This window comes from Aythya ferina (genome assembly GCF_964211825.1).
Source record: "Aythya ferina genome assembly, chromosome: 5".
NCBI lineage: Eukaryota > Metazoa > Chordata > Aves > Anseriformes > Anatidae > Aythya > Aythya ferina.
Window position 1 is genome coordinate 21,723,311 of NC_140301.1, and position 15,249 is coordinate 21,738,559.

The 15,249-nt window shown below is 33.6% G+C and overlaps 1 protein-coding gene across 4 annotated transcripts in view; it reads left to right on the forward strand.

Annotated features, from left to right (window-relative positions):
- Positions 1–15,249, forward strand: part of STRN3 (striatin 3) — a 60,339-nt gene that overhangs the window by 25,143 nt on the left and 19,947 nt on the right. For 2 of the 4 annotated variants that reach the window (XM_084521227.1, XM_084521229.1), the window contains exons 4-8: positions 1,220–1,301; positions 1,599–1,778; positions 2,210–2,342; positions 3,390–3,531; positions 8,999–9,109. In XM_084521227.1, coding sequence (XP_084377353.1) covers positions 1,220–1,301; positions 1,599–1,778; positions 2,210–2,342; positions 3,390–3,531; positions 8,999–9,109 — 648 coding nt within the window. The remainder of the gene's footprint in view (positions 1–1,219; positions 1,302–1,598; positions 1,779–2,209; positions 2,343–3,389; positions 3,532–8,998; positions 9,110–15,249) is intronic. The other 2 variants (XM_084521228.1, XM_084521230.1) reach the window with 1 other exon arrangement.

Genomic DNA, 15,249 nt, shown 5'->3' on the forward strand with positions numbered 1-15,249 from the left:
TCGCAATTTTCACTCATTTTTTCCCCATTCAAGTACATTATAGAGAAAATACTTGGAAAGGTTTTATGTTGGGTCAATATTTTTATCTCTAAATCAAAACGAAATTTTTCTTTTTTCTTCTTTTCTTTTCTGAAACAGCTCTGAAAATCAAAGAAAGTTTTAAATGGTTGCACAATTCCTTAATCAGCTGCTGCTTCTCTTCTTAGATATCTCTTGTTGAAGGATTTAATGTTTTACACCGGTGTGACATCCATTTAGAAGGAAAGCATAAGTGCAGAATAAATACTAGAAATACTTCTGGTGTTGATGCTGTTATAGGATGATAGTTTTTAAAGTATGAGGAAAAAAAAATACTGTATTGTCCTGGAAAATGTTGAGTCTATGTTTTTCCCTTAAATGAAGGGAGAATGTTCTAAGAGGAAAAATTAGCTTGCCTTTTTGCACCCTGGAGTGCTTGTGATTTTATGACACTGATAAGAAGTTGATCATAACAGTTTTGCTCTTCACAGTATTGCTTATAGAGAATTTTTCATAATTGCACTAACTAATAAGCAGAATTGAATGTGGCTTCTATTGAAATGTAGGTCTTCTGCAAAGTGGCATTGTTGGCCTGTATTTTAGTAGTGTGCTTCAGAAGTGTCACATTAATTCTTAAGCCTTTAATTTGTCCCATGTTTTATAGTCTCTGCCATAGTAGGTGCAGTGGGTTCTAAATTTTTTGTTGATAGGCTCATGGAATTTGTGTTAAACTTGACATGTTTTCTCCAAATGCTAATGTGTAACTTCATTTTTGTCTTTTATTCTTCTACTCTTTTAACTGTATTTTGCTTTAGTGTTTTCCAAGTCACTTTCTAATCCTCTCAGCTTTGTGGAAGAGATACACTTCTCTCATTAACATTTCTTAGCTTCAGTCAGTTGGGGCCCGACTTTCTTCTGTGTCCATGTTAAATACTTCTTCAGTTCCTTTATTCCAAGTAGAGGATTAGAATTTGTGAACTCATTTAATTCTGTTAAATTATTTGCTTTATTCTTTAACAAATAATTAAGGAGGAAAAAGGTATTTTAATTTAAAAAAAAATGCTTTAAAATAGATGCCACCCTATGCAGGTTTAAGATTTGCTTTTAGTTTCACTGGTGTCTCGTAAAAAGCTGAATTAAAAAACAAAACAAAACAAAAACAAACAAAACCCTAACCACTAAATATGACACTATCTTTCAGAAGAAACCAAAGATACGGAGGTTCCTGCAGTACCTCAAAATAGCCAACTGACCTGGAAGCAAGGCAGACAATTACTAAGACAGTAAGTAGTGTTGTTGGAATATTGGTGTATTCAAACTGTTTTCTGAAGTCTTATGAGCTGTGTATATGCTTACTCTTTGATACTGGGTAATTGAGGTGGGCAGATGATTTTGTCATACAGGGTTTATAGGCTTGACCTTTAAGCAATATAGATTGAGCTTTTCCATGTGAGATGGATGGAGAAGAAGTTTATTTTAAAATAAATGCCACTATAATACATTTTACAGAAAGAGTTGATACTGATTTATTTCCTTTTCCTTCAAATGTGCTTTGCTCTTTTTCCTGTTAATGTGTATAGGTATCTGCAGGAAGTAGGTTATACAGATACGATATTGGATGTACGCTCCCAGCGGGTCAGGTCTTTGCTTGGCCTCTCCAATTCAGAAACAAATGGTTCAGTAGAGACAAAGAACTTAGAACAGATTCTCAATGGGGGTGAATCTCCTTCATCAAAACAAAAGGGACAGGAAATCAAAAGGTAAGTGAAGAGGTGAGAAATGCATGAAGTTACAGTTTATTCTACATGGTCATTTTAATGTACTGGTCAGTTCACATTGAATTTCAGACTCTGAAGGCTCTGAAACCTGTGAGTGTAGCCTGACTACAAATGGTTTTGAACTTAAGTAAAATTGATTCTAAGTCTTGTGTAGAAAATATATAGGGTTATACGACATAAATTTATCTTCAATACCACTTTGGAATTTATTATTTTAAGGAAAGATACCGATGAGTGTTGCAGAGTGAACAATTGGATAGTGATATAAACTTATCCATGCAACAATTCATTGTTGTGCTTGTTTTAAAATTCTGAAGCTATTAAGTCAGGTAGCAATTTAATTTAATCTGACTAATGTTCTAAAATCTCTCGAGCAAGTAAATGTCTCCCTGTTCATGTTTTTATTTTTCTAGGAATTCTGGTGATGTTCTGGAAACATTTAACTTCTTAGAAAATGCAGATGATAGCGATGAAGAAGAGGAGAGTGACATGATAGAAGATATTGCAGAAGGAAAAGAAAAGCACCGGATAAATAAGAAACATAAAGTAAAATACTTTTTTAAAATACTGCTTTGTATGCATAAATGTCTTTTTAAAAAGGGAAATCTTTTTCCTTTTTTCCCCCAGACAGTTATAAGTATGTCATGTTTTTTTATTCCTGTGCTAGAAGATTCTCCCTGTCACCAGGGTTTCTTTATGCAAAGAGGTTGATTTAGGACCACTGTACTGACAGTTTTATTATGTTTTGCTCAGCAGAGAATTCCACAGTATGATGGTGCCTTTGGCTGTGTTGATTTTTCATAAAAAGCTAGAAACGTTAGCTCAGCTTGATGCAAGTCTCAATCTCCTAACTTGACTTGTCAGGAAGGGTTTTACACACTTTTAATATTCATTTATACTTCTGGTAAATAGATAAATCAAAATACTGGTTAAATCTTTTTTCTTCTAGGGCAGTAGGTAGTCTGATAAACATATAATCTAGTAAGTAAATCACTAAAGCATTTATGAAGACAGTGCAGTTATACTTTGACTCTTGACAAAGCTTGTTTTTTATTAAAAAGTAATAACTGAAAGATTGTTTACCTTTGTAAATATTGTGTCCTTATGCAAAGGTATATTGCCCAAGTCTTAGAGAAACACAGCCTCACATGGAAATTTTCTTTACCTGCAGAATGAAAGAAAATGTTTCAATGATGCCTTAGCAGGGAGTTATAAAGCTTCTCTAGAAATCTGTTAATATTGCAAGAAAATCAACAACAGCTTCTGGTTGAGACCTTTTAAATCAAAAACAAAGTCATGGATGTACTTGTTTGTTGCTGAACTTTGTGTCAGTGCTCTTTTCCCTTCTAATGATCACTAGGCTGTGCTGTTTTTTTTTTTGTTGTTGTTGTTTTGTTTTGTTTTTTGTTTTTTTATTGTAAGCAGCTCTACTTCTGATTAGATTTAAGTATCTTTTTCTGCATTTTATGTTGGAAAGTGTTTTCCTATGCAATAAGTCTTCAGTGAGAGTAATCTATATAATTTCTAAGTTAAATATTTGAGTATGAAAAAGGTTCATGGTTCAAACACAAAGTTTTTTTAATCTGTTTTCAGATTGGTAATGAAGGTTTAGCTGCAGACCTTACAGATGACCCTGATACTGAAGAAGCTTTGAAAGAATTTGATTTTTTAGTAACAGCTGAAGATGGTGAGGGAGCTGGAGAAGCCCGAAGTTCAGGAGATGGAACAGAGTGGGGTAAGATGCCAGCAAAAGAATGTACAAAATAAAGGAAAACTTGTTCGTGACATCATATTAGTGTTGCAGTCTATGCTAAGGTGGTGTGGATGTGTGGGTGATTGTGATGGTCAGATACTGGTGATTATATAATAGTATATTGGATGCTGAAATTTTCGTATCTATTTACTATTGCAGTTGCCAGAAATTCAGTTCTAGTTATGTTTAACATTTTGGTTTAATTTTCAGAAAATTTCCCCCCAAATACATATATTTTCTCGTTTGAATAGGGAGGACTAGGGTACTGAATATATATTTTTTTCTATAACTGAGTTAAGTTGGCTTTCAAATCTGGATAGTTTTTGTTTCTTTCTGATAGGGAGCTTTAAAGTTTCTGTTCTCAAGTTAAATGAATTTCTTCGGTGTGCTTGCAAAAATGGAGATGGGTGTATTTAGATTTTTTGACTGAGATCTTTTTTAGATGTTACTGCTAATGTAACTTCCATTAGTAGAATCAAAAACAAACAAAAACCAACCACAACCTTTTATACTGGCCCAACTTTTTATTTACTTACTTTAATTTAGAGTGCATAATAAAATTAAGCAGATTCAGTGTGAAACAAAGCAAAATTAGTTAAGTAACTTTCAGAAGAAACTCTTCAGAACTCTTAGAGCCTACACGTTTCAAAAGAAGAAACTGAAAGAGGGAGAAAACTTGGGTTGGAAAAAGAATTAGTAAAGAACAGTCATTCACATTTGTCCTGCAATGGGGAATTGACAGTTTCTGATCTGTCATAAACAATTTTGTCATTTCATGCTCTAAGTCTCTAACTGTAAAGCCAAGAAGTGCCACTAGATTCTCCTATTTGACCATTTTATGCTATTGAGACAGTGAATTTGTTGTACTTGTGAAATATAAACACATACAGAAATCAAAATACTGACACATCTAATCTGGATTATGCAGGTACCAAGGATTAGTAAGTGTTCTGTCTTGGAAATTAGTATCAGTGTTAGTCACCTTTAATTTATTTTTTTTTAAGCTCTAATTTCTAGCTAGAAGATGAAGCCAGGTAAACTAACCTTTCGTTTTGGTAATAACTACCTAGATTTAGAAGTGTTGTAGTTGGCTGGTGTTGTTCCCCTTTTAAGGCTATGTTTTTTGAGTAGTTTTTTAGTCATCTTTTTATTTAGCCAAGAGGGCAGATTCCTGAGTAGGCCGTGAAGCAAAGGTTCTGATTGAATTTGCAACTTCCCTTTAAATATTGAATGTTGCAGGAAGTTCTGGTTCTAGAATTAGTCTCACCGCTGTTGTATATAGAAGGAAAGATGACTTGATGCCTTAATTCATGAAAAGATTTATTGATTTTGTCACAGCATACTGCTGAAATTTAGTATACTAGTTTGTCCATTTCAGTTCCAAGTATCTGCTTTCCAAGCCTGTTATATCTCTGTCGTTTTTAGTCAGATACCCAGAGTGCTGGGGTTCTAATTTAGTTGAAATGCTGACATTGCAAGACAAAAATTTTCCAGCTTGTTTTCAAGGAGTTGAATTGCTGTCCCAAACTTTAAATAAATAAAAGAAACCTATTTAAAAATCAAATTGACCCACAGTGCTTTTCAGAGAGCAGTTGTGAAGTGTCTTTTGTTATAGTGTAAGTGAACCCACAGGAAGCAAGGCAGAGCATTTCAGGAGTTCGTGGGCACTTGTGACAGCTTTTTTCTGACTAGTTTAACCACAATAATTCTGTTGCTATCAAACCCCTCAAGTCTGAGGCAAGGAAGGAGGAAATGCACATAAACCTACTTCCATCTTAAAAAGGACACATTCTACATTTTGCCCCATTAAAAAAATCCATAAGTTTTATAGTTTGTACTAACTCACTATTTAAGTGAATCAGAAGACTTGCTTGTAACTGCATATCAGTGATTTTAATACAGCTGTTATTTCCTTTAACAGCTGCTTAATGATACAGTCTATCAGGTCTTGGGATTCTGTCGCTTCTTTAAAGATCACTGTGCAAATTTGAAACACTTAAAGACTATGTTTTTATTATCTATCAAAACACTTCAAGTGCTGTCGCACTTAAATGCCTTCTAAAAATGATAGGTTGCCTGAACCTATCCCTATTACAGCCTGTCCAATTATTTTGAACTCTATGAAACTGGTATTATTTGAAATCTCAAGGCTAATCCATAGATTTATTTATTCATTTATTAGAACTTCATTGAAATAAATACTTGTCATTCCTTTCTAAACAATTGTACCAACCACCAATTTTAGTATTTCAGTTATGATTCATTCTTCTCTTTCGGAATGTGAATAGTTGCTCACTTCTATTCTCAGCTTTTTTCTTCCTGTTTCACTCTTCCCTGTCAGTGGCATCGCCCTATCATTTCTTACTCTTGTGAGGATTTGGGCTCTCTGATAAAAATGTAAAGAACCAATGTTTTCTTTATGCATTCATTTAATACACGCAAATCAAACTTCTGATGTTTAGACTCTAGACCTATTGCCCAGTCTTGCTTTATTGTTACTTTCAAAGCTTAATTATCCAAGTACTACTTGCAAATAACTCCAAGTATGCTAAAATTTTTCATCACAAATTTGATATTTGTGCTATTAGAGACTTCTGAAAAGCAGCCAGACACCGAGTGTGGAAGTTGTTTTTTTCTTCGTATAATACAGCTTCTTATGAGCACACTCTCTTTTATGAATACCTCATTTAATATACTTGGAGTCTTAAGTTTTTTTCAGGTATTGTGATGTAAAATCTTACGAAATGTGACATGTTATTAGGAGCAGTTCATCTTCAAAATACTGAAAGATGAGAAAATTCAAGTGATATTAAAATATTAATGTATACAGCACATTCAAAAATGAATGTATGTTTCCAGATTAAAAATTTAGAAATGCTTTGTGGTGAAACAGTATCAAGAAAAAGCTGCATATGTAAGTTCTGTTCCCTTGAGCAAACACGAATAAAAGAGATGTTATGTGTTGTTGCATAGTATGTCAGGTATTACAAATGTTATGTATCATGTAGTCTTTTTATCCTACTTGTGATTTTTGTTTACCTTGTTCACTGATTTTTTTTTTTTTTCTCTATGCAACACAGAAATTCTGTTCCCTGGTGGAGCATGACTCGGAGAATTACCGCCTGTGCCCAGAATTCTGGGTGGCAGAGTGACTGGAATTCAGAGTCTCCTGGGTCATTTTTTTAAAATAGGATTTCTTTTTCCTCTTCAATTTTTTCTCCATTAAATGGTATTGACTAGTAGTCATCCTGGATCTTCTGCACAGTCCTCGTGTCAATTTAGTATGAATTAAAACCACCACAGGCAATTTGAGGAAGTTCAGTACTAGAGGAGATTTATGGAAGAGTCTAGTTATGTTACTTTGTTCTGAAATATGCAGGCATTACTGAGAGAAATACTTTAATATTTTCCTTAGAATCTTCTTTGAAATTAATTTCAGAGCTTTGCTGATTAATCTGAGGTAGTATTTTAACTAGTTTTCTATTTCTGACCTACATTTCAGTAGCCAATGACATTGTTTTGAAGTATTAATGCCTGCAGACATTAGTTTTTCCTGCTCTCTGAATGAGCCCAGTTCCTTTAAATTTTTTGATTACTCACTTTTTTTTTCTTGATCTTCAGACATTTTCTAAACTTTCAGTGTAGTGCAGACTAGGGATATTGCTTCAATTTTGTCAGCACCATCACTGAATTATTTGTATTCCTGGTTTAATACATCGCACTTTTTAAAACATAGCAGAATGTTGTGCATTTTGTGACAGCATTACATCTTTGTTACATATGTTTTGCTTCTGGTTCAATTTAATTCTCAAATCCTTCTCTGCAGTGTTTCAACCTGCCTAATTGTTTTCCTTCTGTTAATGTTGCTGTAGATTTTTTTTCCCTCTTCCACTGAATTTTCTTTGTTTTTCCCATGTGTTTTTGTTTGTTTTTGTTTGCATGCTTTTCTGATTTCCTTCCTCTTTTTTAGGGACATCCTCTGGCATGTTTCTGTACTTCTTATATTTCCTGAATAAGCAGTATTTTTCTGTCAGTATTTTGACCCTGTACTCATAAAGATTGAGGTCTTTCTGTTTGCAGTTTGGTAGTTGTAGCTGTGGTTTGGTATAAGAGGTAATTATTCCATTTCCTTCTCCACAGTTCTTTGTGCACAGTTCTAGAGACTTCCACGTTGTATTCAGCTTGTTGCCTTCTCACCTCTTGCCAGTCCTGTATTCTACCTCTTTGATCAAGGCTATTTCTTTGTCATTGATCTGCCCTATCTGAATGATGGTCTTTTGGTAGATGCATCAGTATCCTAGAATATTTTCCCATTATTTGTCATGTTTTGTCTTGAAACATTTGTACTTTATAAAACCAAGGTCAGTTAGTTTGTTTTGCTTCCTAATGCTTGTTTTTTTCTTTCCTGTATACAGCTTCTCTTGCATACTTCTATGATTCAAATAGCTATAATATCAAAAATTACAGTTTTATGGAGACATTGATATTGTAGGCATAACTGGAAGTTGGGAACTGAGGAACCTAGTTTTATTATTTTGTCTAATATCTTTTGTGAGTGTAAGCTTGGCTAGTGTGTAAGGCAAATTGGGTTGATGCATGGTTGTTCTTTAGATAAAGTCCTTCTGCAAATATTACATCTATCTTAGAAACACCTTTATGCTTTTCCTCATTTAGTGTTTCCAGAAATGTTTGAGATATTTTAGAAAGGTGGAGACTTGACTTTTTGTGGGTAATAAGTAATGTAAATTAATAAATGAATATCAACTATTTTGTCAAATGGAAAAAGACAAATATTCTAAAATAACTGTGGAATGTGGTATTTTCTAGTAATTATAATGCATTTTATATGCAATTTATTTAAATTTATTTTATTTAAATGCAATTTATTCACATTTGTGAATTAATTTTATCCATCTTCATGTGAAGTGCTGTATTTATAGGCTTGTTCCCCTTGTTATATGTAGGATCAAGGTTTCTTGTGCATGTAGAATGAGTGCGAGAGGATGCATGGTGGTCTTCATAAATTGGCACTGACTTACTCAGCTTGCATTTTCATGAGTAATACAGCATGATTACTTTCATTTGCTTATTCAATACTGGCTGAATAATTTCTTAACACTGTCTTTGTAGAGATGCAGTAATTGTTTCTGAGCACCAACTAATTTTTGTGTATTTTGAAGTATGTAACATGAAGTTACTTATGAAGCTTAATTTGTTTGCTCCTTAGTAACAAGTTAACATACAATTTTCAAAAATATAACTGATATTAAGCAGTGCCTTGGAAAACTGAAACAAGATTTAGTGTTTTGTAAACTTTAAACTGAGACTGCACCTTTAAAGATTTATTACGAACTTTTATTGATGCTCTTATACAGCTATTATAGTAAATCGCCAACAGCTTGCATTGCCAATTGCTGTTTTTTTTCTTTTAATAATATGCTGCATGTAGACAAAGATGACCTGTCCCCAACTGCTGAGGTTTGGGATGTAGACCAGGGACTAATAAGTAAACTGAAGGAACAGTACAAGAAGGAACGAAAGGGGAAGAAAGGGGTAAAGAGTAAGTGCAGATTCTGAATCTTGTAATGCAACGCTTTTTTGCTTATCTATATAGAAGACTTTTTTTTTTTTCCTCATGAGTTCTGTTTCGTTTATTTATTTCCATTAAACATTGTTTTCTGTAACGGGGGCAACCAACTTTAACTTTCTAACTGCTCAATGTGAATGTTGAAACCTGTATCTCCAGCCATTTACTAGATGGGACAAATGTCTTGAGAACACAGAAACTTAAGTAGGTAAAAGAGAACTGCTTTGTAATGGGAGAACAGAAATAGTGAACAATTTACATTTTGGGGGTGTTTCTACTCCAGAAAGATTTCTGAAAGAAAATCTAAGCTTTCTCCACTTCTTAAAATGAAATAATGTACTACTATTTTGGGTGTTGTGGTGGTTTTTTTTAATCATGAGCTTGAATCAAGCTATAATTGCTGTTTATGGTTTTCTAATTACTTTCACAATCTAAGGCAAGATGAGAATGGAAGAAAAAAAAAAACCCTGTAATTTGATTAAGTTCTCTTGCAGCTTTGTTTATTATATAATCTTTATTTTATGGTGTCCTTCACTGTTCTGTGCAGTTGACACGTTTTAGTTAATGCTTCTTTACTCTTTAAGAGTTTTCAGACTGGCTGTCCTTTTTGAACTATGTTAAACTAGACTTCCAACATTAACTACATATTAAAAATCATTTTTAACTTTTACCATCAGCTCAAAAATGTTATTAGTGGGCAAAATGTTATTAAATTAGTGTAGATAGGCTCCCTTGCTAGCAGGTTTCTTATTTTGGAAGTATATTATTATAGTTTCTAGCTATATTTAGTTAAAAGAAAAAATGAAGCCTGTGTTTGAAGAAAAAAAAATAAAAATTACATGAATATGTACTAACTAAATCAGGTGGTAATTAAAATATAACACTTCATAAAGAATTCTCTAATTTGTTAAGATTTGAGATTACTTTAAGTTCTAACAAAATTCAGTTGGTGCATGTTGTTTTTCAGCAGTTTTGCATGACTCTCATGCATGCATACAGGTGGGTGCACATAAATATTTTTTTGCTGTAGTATAAAGATAGTTTTATTCAGTCTTTGGTTTGATTTTTAGAATTTATGTTAGTAATCTGGATGATAATACTCATTTAACATGTAAATAAGCATTCAAGTGAACAATCGAGTTCACATGAAATATTTTGTAAGGTTAGAACCCTATTAATATTAAAATGTACCTTTTATTTGAATTTTTATTCATGAACTTATCCTGTTAGACTGTTGGAATGTAAATTCCACATTTTAGACTATGTCATGCAGTGGCTGCATAATAGCAGCAAATGCTTTGATTTATGGGCAGGAAAGTATTTAGGGGATTTTTTTTATGTCTCTTAAAATGTTTGTTTCTTTGGGATCATCTCATAGTGAAAGTTCTCAAAACTATGTTTTGGATTCTATCCTCTTCATACCCACCATACCAGGTAGCATTTTCTAGCTTCTGCAAGGTGAGCAGTTCTAAAACAGTGACAAGTAGTGTTGCTGTAGGAGTATAAATAGAACAAAAAGCCATGTCCAGGTCTCCCTATTTGTTTTGTAGATATTATTTGGGCTTGTATAAAAAGTTTCTTTCCTGCACTTGTTACTTTCTTGGCTGCTATGCAATTAAGAATTTTCACAATCATTTTATTTTCCCAATTTGTAGCACTCTTACAGCTTCTAGAAGAGGAGCATTATCCTCACCCACTAGAAAAAATGATGTTTTAGTGGTCAAGAGTGCTGATTAAGTTGTTAGACAATCACTTAGATTAAGTAGTAGTTATTCCATTTGAAGTGTTCAATTGCAAAACTGAAAAGGTTAACATGTTTCTTTCATTCTGCTTTCCTGCAGTTGCTAGAAAGAGTAACACACGAAATTTTGCACCATGAATTATGACATGGTTGTCATCGGTTATTATTTGACTTGTATTGTCTTTAGACAATGTGTGTTCCTCTGTCAAAACTTAAGTATTTTCTTCATCTAAAGTCATTTTGAAACTTGGATATGTTTGCATAAGGGAAATAATTAGGAGACAACTATGCGTCACAGTGCTGTGAGGTGATACAAATCACTGTTTAATGTTTTGGTTGTGGTTTAGTTTATTTATTTTTTTTTATAGTTTTTTATTTTAATTTTATTTTGGGAATCTGTGATCTTATATTAGTAGTCTTACAGGTTGGTTTGTGGGATTCTTATAGTAATTTCTAATTTAAAATTGACCTTTAAATCACTGAGGTAATAGAACAGAATAACTTCCATACACAATAAAAGCAGGTGTTTAGGGTGGGACATGTTGCCTTGCAGTGTTTTGAGGGCAGACATTCTAATGGATTTTACTGGACCAGCATCTGGTAACTATCCCATAATATACATTTAGACTGCTTAATTCATGACAGGATCTATGTGGCCCTGGCCCAGGTATACGATAACTTTCATTCTATTTGTGGAGGTTGATAAGGGAACAGAAGCTGATTGATCTATTTTGATACTTCTGTAGTTTGCATTCGTATGCTTTCTTCTGGGTGGAACACCATGATTTAGGTCATCTACTGCTGACACACACGTCTTCATAACTTCATTCCTGCTCTTTTTCTTTTTTTGTTTTTGTTATCTGTCAGAGTAGTCAAAGTATTACATGGAATTACTACTTTCGTATGAAAGGAATTAAAAAAAAAAAAAAAGCTTTAGTTACATTACCTTTGTAATATAATCAGTAAAATAACAAAATCTAGCTATTGAGGCTGTGGAATTTTTTTAAAGACACACAGTATATTCTAGACTTAACTCCTTATTCATCTATTATAATTAGGTTTGATTTCTTTAAAAGCATTTTCTTACAGTCTTACTTTTTACACTATTATGCTGAATTTAAGGTATTAAACTTTTTTTGCCCAAGTTGGATAAAATATTTTTTTGCAGGCAAATCAGGTGTTAACTCCTTTTTAGATATCATTTCTCAAATATTCCCAACGTGATTGTGGAAATGGTGCATGTCCAATTTGATACAATTAGATAAGACTAGTGTGCTCTTAGCAGTTAGAAAAATAGTTTTCCAATCTTTAATGGTATGTTTAGATCACTTCAAATGGAGGTCCTTTTACTGGTTTTATTTGTTTCTTTTCCTGGTCCTTGACAGTTCTCTCTTCTTGTGCCTCAGCCTAATTGTTCTGTATTGATGGAATGATTTGGATTTAATCATCTTGACTGCATCACAGGTTGATGCAGAAGGATCACTGTTAGCTTCAGACTGTAACATCTTGGAACTAATCTGTTTGACATGTCAGACCACAGCTTTTTTGTGCTGAATATTTGATTGCCTTTTTTGATCTCTGAAGGAGATTCTAGGTGTTCTGCATTTGTTCGTAGCAGGTTTGTTTACTGATTGTTGTCTTTCATCCTGAAGACTAGAACATAGCCATTTAGTGCATGGAACATAGGTGCTTATGGGGAGTCAGCACATACTAATCCTTAAAGATCTTTGTAACATCTAGAACACTTCAACAACCGTATGCAGGCACACTTAATAGAAAGCAGAAATCTGTAGTCTTCAGTGGTGGTCTCCCAGTCATGAGCATTGAAGTTTTTTAGCATGAAATACAGAGTAGCAGTTTTGAATGGCAGCTGCTCCTTTCTCTCTTCACTGTGTGATGGATTGAGGGCCGTTCTGAAGTGAATGCCTGAGGACAAGAAGTGACTTAACTTGCTGAAGAACACCTAAGTCAAGGTTGACAATCCCCTAAGTAATGACATACTAAATGACTGGCTGGCTCAAGATAGTGGTTAGCAGAGTGAACAGGACTACTGCTAGTTAGTTCTCTCTGAGCACGCTTTGAGGCTATCTTCTCATGCCCTTATGTTCTGGATGAGAGCACTTATAAAGGTGCCTTCAGTTTGGATGTGAATAAAATCTCCTAAGTTATTTTTTGGCATTTTTCCCTGAATAGTTTGGGTTTATCAACATAAAGACAAGTGTGTTTTCTTCTGGAGAGCCAAGAGTATATCCACGTAGACAGTTCAGGGCACCAGTTATAACTTTTTATCATGCAACTTAGTGATTGCTCTATAATATCAAGTGTATCAGCTGATGATCACCAAGTTGTAAGCTTGCTGTCCGACAAGCAACTGGAATAGAAAAGACACAAAAGCAAGCTCTGCAGTCTGTACAGTTGAGACCTTTAAGAACGCTGAGAGATTTAAGTATGTCCTTTATAAACATCTCACCTGCTGACTGCAATTAACTTGTACACGTTTGAAATGAGATCTTAACCACGTCAGTTTAGTGGCTATTGGAAAAAAGTGTTGATGCATAGGAGATATTCTTCATACTAGTGAGGAGGGACTTCCTTCACCTCCTTGGTCAGAGCAATCTTTTTAGATCAGTGCTCTTCAGGGCAAATACAGTTCTTCTTAGTCTGCTGATGTCTACAAGAAGTGATTAGATGATATGATAGAATAGATCATCAAACTCTGTAAGCTGAAGTACACAAAAGGACAGTAACACAATCAAGATTTAAAATGCAGTGTAGCTGTGCGCCAGCAAAAAATGGAAGGTCATTTCAGTTGTATCATGAAAGATGTTATTTTCAGGACATCAATGTCTGTGATACGGTAAGACCAATGACTGTGACATATACTTGGTGCCCCCCACCCTCCTGATAGCTGCTTCTTGTGCTTTCATATCTAACTGCAATGAAATCTTTTCTGTTCATGCATTTAGAGGAATGTTGCGTGTTCCTGCTAGTAATTATTTTTGCAAGAAATTTTATTAGCTTTCACCATCTCCTCAAGCAGGTCTCTTTGTATTAATCCTTGCTTTATTCATCTCTTGTTCTTAAGGGAATAATATTGCTTTAATTCTGGATTTATTTGAAATAATTCTACATAAACGTTATAACCAGGAAAGAAAACTTCCAATATTTCATTACCTGAGATGGTAGGTTTCTAGACTCACTAATATATGGGAGCGAAATGAAACTTCCCCATTCAAGAAATATGTTCTGTTGCATAAGGGAAACTTTTGGAAGCCATCTTTGTTCTCAAACAACTTCTGGGTAGCAGCTTTCATAGACTTAATGGAAATACTATATGTTCCATGAAACAAAGTAAGAAAAACAACAAAAGTACAAAAAAGTATGAGTTCTAGTTGGTTTGGCAAAATGAGTGTGTTTTATAACTATTAATATGAATAGTTATGTAACATCCTTCTTGGCCTATGCATGGAATGTTTTTGCCGTGATTCCACTTGCAGAAGTATTTTTCACTGTGATCCTTCTGTGCATTATCTACAAAGTATTCAGTTATTGATGGATGCTTATTTTTGATGACACAAATTTTAAGCATTTTTGTCCAAGAGATATCTAAACAACTGAAATGATCAAGTACTATTTCAAGGAGTGTTTTAGAGTTTGAGTGTTTCAACATACAGTTCTGCTTTGGATAAGTGATCTTTTGTTGTAGTGGTTACCTTTTGCTACTTTATAAAATGGAGGCTCTGTTTGGTTTATGTTTTTTAAGAGGCTCATCAACTCAGAGTGTAATAAATTGCTTCCTAAAGCTTACGTGACCAAAAATTGATATATTAGAAAGTTATTCAAGTATTAATATACCCTTTTAAATGTAGTCAATATTTACATTATAGTGAGCTTAGAAGAAAAATATGCTTGATAGCAGTTTTTTTGAGGGGTCAGTGTAGGTATGCTGTCTTTATTTTTGTTTAAAATGTTTTGCAATATAACTGCCAGCAACACCTGTAAGGACTTCCTTATTAATTAAAATATGGTTGTCTTATAAGGTTGTCTTATATCATTGCAGATTTGTTTTCTTTAAAAAGAGTCTTCAACCATTATGTGAAATTTCAGTGATACACTTCTTTTTAACAAGAAAGCTCTAAGTTGAAAGCAGAAATGAACTTAATTAAAAAGCTTTTTTAATTATAACATACTGTTGCTAGCTAGTACCTACATCATGAATTTAATGTACATAATTCATTATATTTTATTTCTTGTAGCATGCTTATATAGTAGATTTGATATGCATCTGCAGTTTCATACAGTGGTGGAAGCATGCTTAGCCTTGTATTTAATAAACATTTTATATAACTTGAACACCATTCAAAAGCAGGGA